We start from the raw sequence: 12,059 nt of genomic DNA, 5'->3' as shown, positions 1-12,059 counted from the left end.
CTGAAAGCGTCATATTGTCCCGCAAAAAAAGAGCCGCCATACAGCATCATCAGCAAAAAAATAAAAAAGTTATAGTCCTGAGAATAAAGCGATGCAAAAATAATTATTTTTTCTGTAAAATAGTTTTTATCGTATAAAAGCGCCAAACCATAAAAAAATGATATAAATGAGGTATCACTGTAATCGTACTGACCCGAAGAATAAAACTGATTTATCAATTTTACCAAACGCGGAACGGTATAAACGCCTCCCCCAATAGAAATTCATGAATAGCTGGCTTTTGGTCATTCTTCCTCACAAAAATCGGAATAAAAAGCGATCAAAAAATGTCACGTGCCCAAAAATGTTTTCAATAAAAACGTCAACTCGTCCCGCAAAAAACAAGACCTCACATGACTCTGTGGACCAAAATATGGAAAAATTATAGCTCTCAAAATGTGGTATTGCAAAAAATATTTTTTGCAATAAAAAGGGTCTTTCAGTGTGTGACGGCTGCCAATCATAAAAATCCGCTAAAAAACTCGCTATAAAAGTAAATCAAACCCCCCTTCATCACCCCCTTAGTTAGGGAAAAATAAAAAAAAATGTATTTATTTCCATTTTCCCATTAGGGCTAGGGTTAGGGCTAGGGTTAGGGCTAGGGCTAGGGCTAGGGCTAGGGTTAAGCCTAGGGTTAGGGCTAGGGCAAGGGTTAGGGCTAGGGTTAGGGCTAGGGCTAGGGTTAGGGTTAGGGCTAGGGTTAGGGCTAGGGTTAGGGCTAGGGTTAGGGCTAGGGTTAGGGTTAGGGCTATGGTTAGGGCTAGGGTTAGGGCTAGGGTTAGGGCTAGGGTTAGGGTTAGGGCTAGGGTTAGGGCTAGGGTTAGGGTTAGGGTTAGGGTTGGGGCTACAGTTAGGGTTGGGGCTAAAGTTAGGGTTAGGGTTTAGATTACATTTACAGTTGGGAATAGGGTTGGGAATAGGGTTAGGGGTGTGTCAGGGTTAGAGGTGTGGTTAGGGTTACCGTTGGAATTAGGGTTAGGGGTGTGTTTAGATTAGGGTTTCAGTTATAATTGGGGGGTTTCCACTGTTTCGGCACATCAGGGGCTCTCCAAACACGACATGGCGTCCGATCTCAATTCCAGCCAATTCTGCGTTGAAAAAGTAAAACAGTGCTCCTTCCCTTCCGAGCTCTCCTGTGTGCCCAAACAGGGGTTTACCCCAACATATGGGGTATCAGCGTACTCAGGACAAATTGGACAACAACTTTTGTGGACCAATTTCTCCTGTTACCCTTGGGAAAATACAAAACTGGGGGCTAAAAAATAATTTTTGTGGGAAAACAAAAAGATTTTTTATTTTCACGGCTCTGCGTTATAAACTGTAGTGAAACACTTGGGGGTTCAAAGTTCTCACAACACATCTAGATAAGTTCATTGAGGGGTCTAGTTTCCAATATGGGGTCACTTGTGGGGGGTTTCTACTGTTTAGGTACATTAGGGGCTCTGCAAACGCAATGTGATGCCTGCAGACCAATCCATCTAAGTCTGCATTCCAAATGATGCTCCTTCCCTTCCGAGCCCTCCCATGCGCCCAAACGGTGGTTCCCCCCCACATATCGGGTATCAGCGTACTCAGGACAAATTGGACAACAACATTTAGGGTCCAATTTCTCCTGCTAACCTTGGTAAAATACAAAACTGAGGGCTAAAATATAATTTTTGTGGAAAAAAAAATATTTTTTATTTGCATGGCTCTGCGTTATAAACTGTAGTGAAATACTTGGGGGTTCAAAGCTCTCACAACACATCAAGATGAGTTCCTTAGGGGGTCTACTTTCCAAAATGGTGTCACTTGTGGGGGGTTTCTACTGTTTAGGTACATTAGGGGCTCTGCAAACGCAATGTGACGCCTGCAGACCATTCCATCTAAGTCTGCATTCCAAATGGCGCTCCTTCCCTTCCGAGCCCTCCCATGCGCCCAAACGGTGGTTCCCCCCCACATATGGGGTATCAGCGTACTCAGGACAAATTGGACAACAACTTTTGGGGTCCAATTTCTCCTGTTACCCTAGGGAAAATACAAAACTGGGGGCTAAAAAATAATTTTTGTGGGAAAAAAATTTTGTTTTATTTTTATGGCTCTGCATTATAAACTTCTGTGAAGCCCTTGGTGGGTCAAAGTGCTCACCACACATCCAGATAAGTTCCTTAGGGGGTCTACTTTCCAAAATGGTGTCACTTGTGGGGGGTTTCAATGTTTAGGCACATCAGTGGCTCTCCAAACGCAACATGGCGTCCCATCTCAATTCCTGTCAATTTTGCATTGAAAAGTCAAACGGCGCTCCTTCCCTTCCGAGCTCTCCCATGCGCCCAAACAGTGGTTTACTGCCACATATGGGGTATCAGCGTACTCAGGACAAATTGGACAACAACTTTTGAGGTCCAATTTCTTCTCTTACCCTTGGAAAAATAAAAAATTGGGGGCAAAAATATAATTTTTGTGAAAAAATATGATTTTTTATTTTTACGGTTCTGCATTATAAACTTCTGTGAAGCACTTGGTGGGTCAAAGTGCTCACCACACATCCAGATCAGTTCCTTAGGGGGTCTACTTTCCAAAATGGTGTCACTTGTGGGGGGTTTCAATGTTTAGGCACATCAGTGGCTCTCCAAACGCAACATGGCGTCCCATCTCAATTCCTGTCAATTTTGCATTAAAAAGTCAAATAGCGCTCCTTCCCTTCCGAGCTCTCCCATGCGCCCAAACAGTGGTTTACTGCCACATATGGGGTATCAGCGTACTCAGGACAAATTGCACAACAACTTTTTGGGTCCAATTTCTCCTGTTACCCTTCGTAAAATAAAACAAATTTTTTGTGTAAAAAAGTTAAATGTTCATTTTTATTTAAACATTCCAAAAATTCCTATTAAACACCTGAAGGGTTAATAAACTTCTTGAATGTGGTTTTGAGCACCTTGAGGGGTGCAGTTTTTAGAATGGTGTCACACTTGGGCATTTTCTATCATATAGACCCCTCAAAATGACTTCAAATGAGACGTGGTCCCTAAAAAAAAATGGTGGTGTAAAAATGAGAAATTGCTGGTCAACTTTTAACCCTTATAACTCCCTAACAAAAAAAAAATTGGTTCCAAAATTATGCTGATGTAAAGTAGACATGTGGGAAATGTTACTTATTAAGTATTTTGTGTGACATATCTCTGTGATTTAATTGCATAAAAATTCAAAGTTTGAAAATTGCGAAATTTTCAAAATTTTCGCCAAATTTCCGTTTTTTTCACAAATAAACGCAGGTACTATCAAAGAAATTTTACCACTATCATGAAGTACAATATGTCACGAGAAAACAATGTCAGAATCACCAGGATCCGTTGAAGCGTTTCGGAGTTATAACCTCATAAAGGGACAGTGGTCAGAATTGTAAAAATTGGCCTGGTCATTGACGTGCAAACCACCCTTGGGGGTAAAGGGGTTAATGACTGTCTGACGAACATTCTGCCACGTTGAATGCCTTTGGGCAGCAAATCATAAAGATTTGCTGTTCCAGATGTACTCAATGGCAGACAAGTTCGGAGATGCTGCAGGCCCACATTTAGTAGCACATTTAGGCCACACAGGCTGCTCATAGTAGCACAAGCAACATATAACCTTGAGTTGTCATGTTGGCGAGATGTTCATCTCCCATACTGAATAAATTGAGATGTACTGAGAATTTTTATTTCCATTTTTCATCATTTGCATATCACTAACTTATTTTTTTATTCTCTGATTTCTATAATCCCATGACATTTTCTTCTTGCTGTGGCAATGTCAATGTTGAGGAGTGCATTTAGCGAAGTTGCAGGGCCACTATCATAAAGTGTTTTACAGTGTCAGTTCAATAAATGTATCAGAAAGCTTCCGGTGCATACATTAAATCTATTATATGGCCACCATTTACTTAACATAGACCAGATAAGTACATTTTTGGCTTATATCAGATTGATACATATCAGTCTGTTTTTCTTCTGTATGATATAAGGAATTATCATGCAAAGCTTCCAATATCAATAAAAAACCTGCATGTTCACATGTGAAGTTATAGACTGTACAGGTCCTTGTCAACCTACAGCGTGCCATTTGCCTAAACTAGCATGTGTCAGGCGATACTTCCCAGGTTAATGAGCTGTGTCATCCTTCCTTGTCTTTCTTTATATTTTCGTCAAGTTTTCCTTAGGTGTGAACAGTGAAGATAGAAAACTTATACCATACCTCTGCCTATAAATGGGCACCAAAGATGAAACCTTGCTAAGAGGCAGAAGATCTGCTGCAAACAAAGATGTGTTAGCAGGAAAAATATTGCATCAAATACGTTTTTTGCAGTGTTTTCGCATGCGTTTTTCCCATTCATCATAATAGGTGAAAAAAGCTATAAAAACGCTGAAAGAATTAACACGCTGCAGATTTGAAACTGCTTCAAATGTGCAAGGACAAAATAAGCAGGATGTGCGTGAGATTTCAGAAATCGCACTCACATTGCTGGGACAGTAAAATGCTGCATTTTTCACATTTTTCGTGGCAAAAAAACACACGGCGAAAAAAGATCCAGGAAAAATGCAGGGTGTGAGCATACCTTTAGGGATAATTCACTTTTAGATGATCCTGACAATAGCAAAGATTGTTGGTTTCACCTTTGGTTTAACACATAAAAAAGGGAAAATGGGGTGGTTTAAATATTTTGTTGAGATTTTTTATACTAAAAAAAATGTTTTTATCTCTTTTTCTAGACTTAGGAGACTTAAGTCTAAAATTGCTTGGTTGCAGGTATAATGAACTGTAATATATTTGTATTGCAGTATATTTTCCTAATAGCAATTTCATAAAAGCTGAACCATGGTTCAACTGTTGTGTTGACTTGGAAGATACCCATCTTAATCACACAGTCATGTCGAGGGGAGCTTTTGGGGAGAGAGATGTCCCCATTTTGGTTCAACCGCTTAGATACTGATGACAGTATTGATCGTGGCATTTAAAGGATTAAACTGTCATGATAAGTGCAAGCTCTACTCATGCCAATTGCTGGCAAATGTCTCAATACACAATATTATCAACAAGGTTATCTTCTAGTTATAATAATTAGGTTATGATAATGACTAGTTTACATTTCTTTTTTAGCTTTCTTATTTTTTGTAAAGCAGACATGTCAGGACTCAGGACAGAATAAATAACCTCTTTTTGAAACAATATGTTTTGGAAAGTGATCACAAAGATAAATGGTTTGAGGTGACCATAATAATAACTTACAAATCTTTTTATACAAAGTAACAGTCATGTATCAAAAGAAAGTTATTAAAAAAAAACTTTTTTCGCAGAGCTCATACCATACAATAGCAAGCTATAGAACTGCTGCTTTGCCATTAAGAGCACTTCATGCTTAACTACTTGAATAGATCTTTTGTAAGTGAAAGTCACGCAATCTCTCCTTAAAAGCTTTCATACATTTAATGGGAACCTGACACCTCCTAAAATGCTTTTCACCTGCAGATTTAATGGTAATCTGCAGATAAAGAGCCTTTAAATCATATTAGGAATTGTTACTGGGGAAGGGTTACATGTAGGAAATGTGGTTATATTCCCCTGTGGCCACTTGTTTCCAGCCATTGGGGCTAATCAGGGAGTTGTATCAGTCACTGCTCTTTACAGAGTTAGCTCTCTGTTTTCACTCCTCTGATTTCAAATTGATTGATGTTCACATTGACTGACAACCTGCTCTGCACTCACTCTGTAGAGGTCAGAGACTGATGCTCCACCTGAAGACTGGAAAAGCACAGCTGCAGAGAGAATAAAAATGTATTTTCTCCTGGTAGCCGCTGTTCTAGTAAACCTTTCAGACATAATTTTAAACACTATTTAGCTACAGATTATCACTATATCTGCAGGTAAATAGCATTTTAGGAAATGGCAGATTCCCTTTAATGTAGAAACTCCTGTAGTCAATGATGTTGTTATGGATCAATATTTTCTTTTGGATAGATGTGATGCATTATTATAACATTTCTAAGCTGTTGTTTATCTTTTTACAGTTGAAGCATTAGAATTGTTTTTTTAGAATTTTCTTGATTTTGCAACATTTTTTTCTCACTTCATTAAGATTAAAACAATATCAATGTTTAATTTTCCAGGGCCTTTATGCAGTTGGAAACTTTCAGCCGAGTGAGGACAACATTCCACAGAAGCCTCCTCCTCCTCCACTTAGGGAACCATTGAGGTCGTTAACCGATCTTAGTCAAGATGCAAGCAGGATATTACCAGGAAAAAATGGCAGTAGCAGTGATGGCCTTTCTTCACATCCTTCTGAAAGTATCCTCAACAGAAATAACCGAGAATCAAGTTCTTTGACAAACATTAAAAGAGCAAGTACAGATGTAGAAGTTATAACTCCTCGAAGTCCCATGGGCAAGGAGAACATGGTAACTTTTAGCAATACCTTGCCCAGAGTCCATACCCCATCATTAGAGGATCCACAAAGAAGAAATGCTACTATTCATGCTTCAATGGACTCTGCCCGTTCTAAACAGCTATTATCTCAATGGAAGACTAAGAATGAAAGTCGCAAATTATCTTTGCAGGTCATTGAAACTGAATCAGGACTTTCACCACAAAGAATAATAGAAATGAGATCAAGCTCTGAGCCTGTAAGGGTTGGTGTTAATGGAGACCACATTGGACCAGGAAATCCATACCTTAAATTACAAACTGGAAGTGTACCGGGCTGCAATAATACCGGTATCCCTGGAGGACCTAGAGTGTCTATACAATCACGTCCAGGTTCCTCTCAACTAGTACATATTCCTGAAGAAACCCATGAAAATATCATAACTACGTCTCCAAAATGTAGTTCTGCCAGATCAAAGTGGCTAAAGGTGGCAGAAAAAAGTGTTGCTTGCCGTAGTAACAGTCAGCCAAGAATAATGCAAGTTATAGCCATGTCAAAACAGCAAGGGATGCTTCAAGGCAGCCCCAAAAGTTCAGATGGGAGTACAGTCAGCTGTACAGGATCAATCAGGTACAAAGCTCTAACAGAACATGAACCAACAAATATTGTCCGAATTGAAGCCCATCCTGAAAATAATAGGCCAATTATCCAAATGCCCTTGGAGGGTGAAGGGAGCGGATCATGGAAATGGAAAGCTCCCGAGAAGGGATCATTGCGTCAAGCTTATGAATTGAATGACCTCAATAGAGACTCTGAAAGTTGTGAGTCATTAAAAGATACTTTTGGCACCACTGAAAGAAAGAGAAGCAACATTGATAATGATCACCTTCTTCATGGAATCACTACAATACGAGTGACACCAGTAGAAGGGAGTGAAATTGGCTCAGAGACTGTATCTATATCATCAAGTCGTGACTCTACTCTAAGGAGAAAAGGCAACATCATTTTAATCCCTGAGAGGAGTAACAGCCCAGAAAGCACTCGGAACATCTTTTACAAGGGAACATCGCCAACACGCACATATAAAGAATGAGGAAAAATACGCAACATTTCCACTGATTTTTTTCTAGAGTGTATCCTACTTTGATAAAGCTTGTGCTCTTATTAGTTTGGAGATAAAAGCAGAAAATGATTTTACTTGTGCCAAAATAACAAATGGTCAGATGGTCTGTGGATAAAGAATACTAACACGAACAATGAAATATCACACACTTGTGCAGAATGGGACAAAATGAAAGCACAATGCAAATACATGAAACCAATGCGAAGGAATAAAAGCATCATACAATCAGTTACTTTAAAGAAAATGGACTACAAAAGCAAATACATATTGGTTAAATGAAAAAAAGAATGGAACATCGACACTTTATTTCATGAATGTGCCAATTCTGAAATTTTCTGGTCCTTAATCTCAGAAATTGTTTCAATTTGCAAAAAAAAAAATAATAATATGAAAGCAACATTTTCTTTAATGTAAAATATTTTCTTTTGCAGAATATGAACTAACATGGGGAGTGGTGGTACATTTTTACAAGTCTTAGCATATCTGCATAAGCACATTATTACTATGTAGTTCTTTTAACAGTTCTTTGGCTAGGACAGTAGTGACTGCCTTTGTACAGAAAACGACATTCAGCTCTGTTATTGTGGATTAATCGCACTTGACTTTACCAGAATTTTGTGCTGATCTGTCCTCACGGTTTCCTTTGACAAAGTGTGGGTGTAATTCACTTACAATGGTATAATTGTTTTCTTTCGTTAGCTAGTTCTTCTTTAATGTGCTTATTATTAAGAGTGCACATCATACTAAACAAAAAAGGTGCTCTGTAGTGGAGACATTCACATGTGCTGGATGTTCTACCACTTTCCATGATTGTTCCTCTTTCATAACCTCATAAATACAGGGTTTAAAGAAGAAGTTTGTAAAATAGTCATCACGGTGACCTCCAAAGGTCAACGTCAACTAGAAAATAAATAAAGAGACAACATATAGAGAACACTGCCAGACCAAATTATAGAAGATGAAGTTATATTTTCTAACTATAAATGTAAAGATATAAAGATTATAGCAAAGCTGGAAATGGTAGAACATGTTTACAAAAATGTGGACGATAGGTACAAAAGGAAAAAATTTAGTGGTATATAGTGTGGCATATGTGTTGACGCTGCAAAAAAGGAAACAGAAGTGTTTATCAGTCTAGTAGTTTGGATGGTAATGTTTTTACACCGAAGGTTTCTCTGGATGACATCTCCGTCATACAGAATGGACACATTTTTATCAAATGTCCAACATTCGACATTCCGTAACATGATGCACCGCCCCTTAATTCAATTTTAGACCAAGCACTTTTGACATTTCTTACAGACTTTGGGTGGTAAGAGTAAAAGTAATATTAAAGAAAAAAATGAATGATTGATAATTCAATTTTGTCAAAATTTGTAACAGCCATGGATGATGTTGTCAACAGATGAAGACCAATGTGGATGTAGGCAGAATGAATGTGATGCCTATTTTTATGTACCTAGCATTGAGTTTATACAGACTGTTTATGGGCTCAGTGTTGTTGACTACCAATGAAAAATAATATTGTCCTTTTTTTCCACATTCATCCTGTATTGATCTTCATTTGGACAGTGGATTACAAGGTGGTCCTAAATCATAGCTTAAAAAAAAAGTTGTAATCTTAGTACGGTGTATCAGGTATGTGACTTTTTTCTACTCAAACTTTCCAAAGTCTTAAACATGATTTCTGATTGTTTCAGTAATCCCTGAAACTGTGCTCTTTACATGGACTTTGTTCATGTAAGTCATTTTATACTTAAAGTGCCAAAACTGACTTTTTTCTTCTTTTTTTTCTTTTATAGAGGGCGTAACATAATAATAATAATAATAATAATAACACTATATGGTAAAACATCCGTTTAGAACAGATATATCAGTTGTTTCAAGAAAACACCTGCATGAATATTTGATAACTAAAATGCCTTTTGTAAATGTCACATTTGTTTACATCCTACTAATACCTTAATTTAGAAACAATCAAGTACCAGATGACATCTTTTTAAATTTCTAATTTTCTTACTTGCTAAAGGGGGCACTCATTTATTTGTGAGGCTGTGCTTTATTGAATAAAGAATATAAAAAAAAAATATGACTATGTTTTTCAACAGAAAATAAAGATCCGTATGTAAAGTATTGTGTTTAATAAAATGTTATGCAAATGTTTTCAAAAATTCTAAAACTTTGTAAATTGCTATAAATGTATTTTATCTAAGTAAAATCAATGCTACTGTGTGAGTTTATTGTGTAAAACATCACAAAAAATAAAGATAAAATAAATCTACGATATGTTTTTTTGTATTCCCATCTGTAAGATTGTTAACAGAAAAAAAAAGCCTATAATCTGATGGGTTTAAATTATCATAATCAAAAGTTTATTTGATTTCATATATTTTGAACTTTATCGAATTATATAGTATCCGCAATCAGAATTAAAAATGTAAGGCTACTTTGAGCATCTATTAAAGAGCAAAACATAGTTAAGGGTTGTGGTGGCATCATTGGATTACAAAAACAGGTCCTAGTCTATGCCCGGATTGAATGACCATCTCTGGCCGTATTTTCAAATTGAATCATTCCTAAGGGCCATTAAAATCTTATAAAGGTATTACCATCTGAGACATTTATGACATTTCAAAATGACGTACTAAAATTGTTGGATAGGCACAAGTTCATTTTCTCGGAATCCCGCCTTTCGGGAAATTATAGTCTCCCCCGGTTACTAATCCAGAGAAGAGGAGATAATTTATTAAACTGTAGCTTTGGAGAAAAATATAGAAATATTATACATTGCTGTATTATGGCAAAAACAGAATTTTTTAAAAATGGAACATGAGGGTCTCAGTTAACATTTGATCAAAGTGTGTAAGCCCACTACCACATCACTGCAATGTTTTCAAAGTCGGTCCCTACTCTATTAAGTGTAGTTATGCATGGTGGCCACAGCTGCCACAACTATTCTCCCACAGAGAGCATCACACTAGTGCCCAACGGCACCCCTGTTTCCAAGCAAAACCACTTGGTTTTCTTAGTCAAATCTTTTATTTTTACTGAAAAGTAGTTGAGAAACTGTATATGAAATACATCCTTTCAAAATAATTTCATGTTTTCCCAACTTTATGGGCTCTCCAGTAGTTTATCAACCATGATATTTGTTAAGGTGTTCGTTGAATTGCCCTGTATTCCCCTGTAAGCTGTTCTGTACAGTAAATCTTCTACTTGCACATTAATATGGAAATAGTAACATAGTAACATAGTAACATAGTTAGTAAGGCCGAAAAAAGACATTTGTCCATCCAGTTCAGCCTAGGGAATATGGAATATTGGAATATGGAATATTGGTGGTCAGACATCTCCGGCTCTGGTGATGTGGCAGCTCCAGATTGGCCCACGGGCGATGTGCTAGCTGGCTGGGCATGAGTGTTTGGGGAGGAGCCTTGCATTTAAAAGGCTCTCAGCGGTGCACGTGGGCTCTCTAGTATCATTTATGTGTGGCTATGTGAGTGGTAGCTCTACCACTCTGTCTGCAAGTGTTGTGTGTCTGTCAAGCTTTGGGACTGTACATGTAGGCAGGCAGCTAGCATCAGTGGGGGCAGTTAGTCGCTTGGCTTAGCATCTGTTACCTACATGTGTGCGGTTAACACAGTAGAGTTTCAGAGCAAACTCAACCCTAGTCAGAGTATTATGCTCAGTATCTATTTTGTTTCTGTGTGCAATTGACTCAGCTCAGTTGCAGGGCATCTGTTTCATTTCTGTGTGCGATTGACACAGCTCACTTGCAGAGCATCTGTTTTGTTTCTGTGTGCAATTGACACAGGTCAGTTGCAGAGCATCTGTTTCATGTGGGAGTTCAGTTCACGTACTTGTGCTGTGTCGTTTAACAGGACAGAGCACTTAGTACTCATTTGTACTGTTCCTTCTTGTGGAGTAACAGAGTTTGGAACTCAGAGTTGCGATTGCGCTTTATTATTTATTTTATTTAGTGCAATCCGCCAAGCCTAACAAACGATCTGAATTGTTCTTATGGGCAACTGCTTCACTTTGCCCTTGTGCTCACAGTTATTTGTAGAGTACAATTCACTGCTACCTTTCAAAGTCCATGTATTAGCTAAAGATTTTGCTCAGTATGTCAGTTAAGTAATAAGCGATGGTTCATCATATTTTAATAACATATGCTGAAAGAAAATTTGATGTACCAGATGGCAACCAAATTGAAAAATGTAATTTTATCTCTGAAGTTCTATTATAGGAAAAGAGTGATCACAGACTTTAGGTCAAGGCCACATGGCTGATGGCGCACAAGCAATGGAAGGGCGAATGAGCAAATTCCTCTACTGAACGAGCTTTACTTTCAGCAGCTGGCTAAGTTGCATAAAGTACTATTTTTTTAAAATAATTTCACAGTCATATGAGCACAGACTGCACAATTATGTAGATGAGATGACCTTACTTGTAATGCCTCCAAAGCTCATAACATTGCACTCAGCTTCACCATAAATATGTTGAGAGCACACGAGAACACTCACT

General features: G+C 37.9%; 1 protein-coding gene across 1 annotated transcript in view; it reads left to right on the top strand.

Moving 5' to 3' along the window:
• The window catches only part of PLPPR4 (phospholipid phosphatase related 4), a 108,045-nt gene extending 98,229 nt beyond the window's left edge, over positions 1–9,816 (top strand). Inside the window, exon 7 of the mRNA XM_069737679.1 lies at positions 6,159–9,816. Within this exon, the coding sequence (XP_069593780.1) occupies positions 6,159–7,505 (1,347 nt within the window). The 3' untranslated portion in view covers positions 7,506–9,816. The remainder of the gene's footprint in view (positions 1–6,158) is intronic.
• The last annotated feature ends 2,243 nt before the right edge of the window (positions 9,817–12,059 follow it).

The sequence above is a fragment of the Ranitomeya imitator genome, chromosome 8 (assembly GCF_032444005.1).
Source record: "Ranitomeya imitator isolate aRanImi1 chromosome 8, aRanImi1.pri, whole genome shotgun sequence".
Classification (NCBI taxonomy): Eukaryota; Metazoa; Chordata; class Amphibia; order Anura; family Dendrobatidae; genus Ranitomeya; species Ranitomeya imitator.
This window is presented reverse-complemented; position numbering and strand designations above follow the sequence as displayed.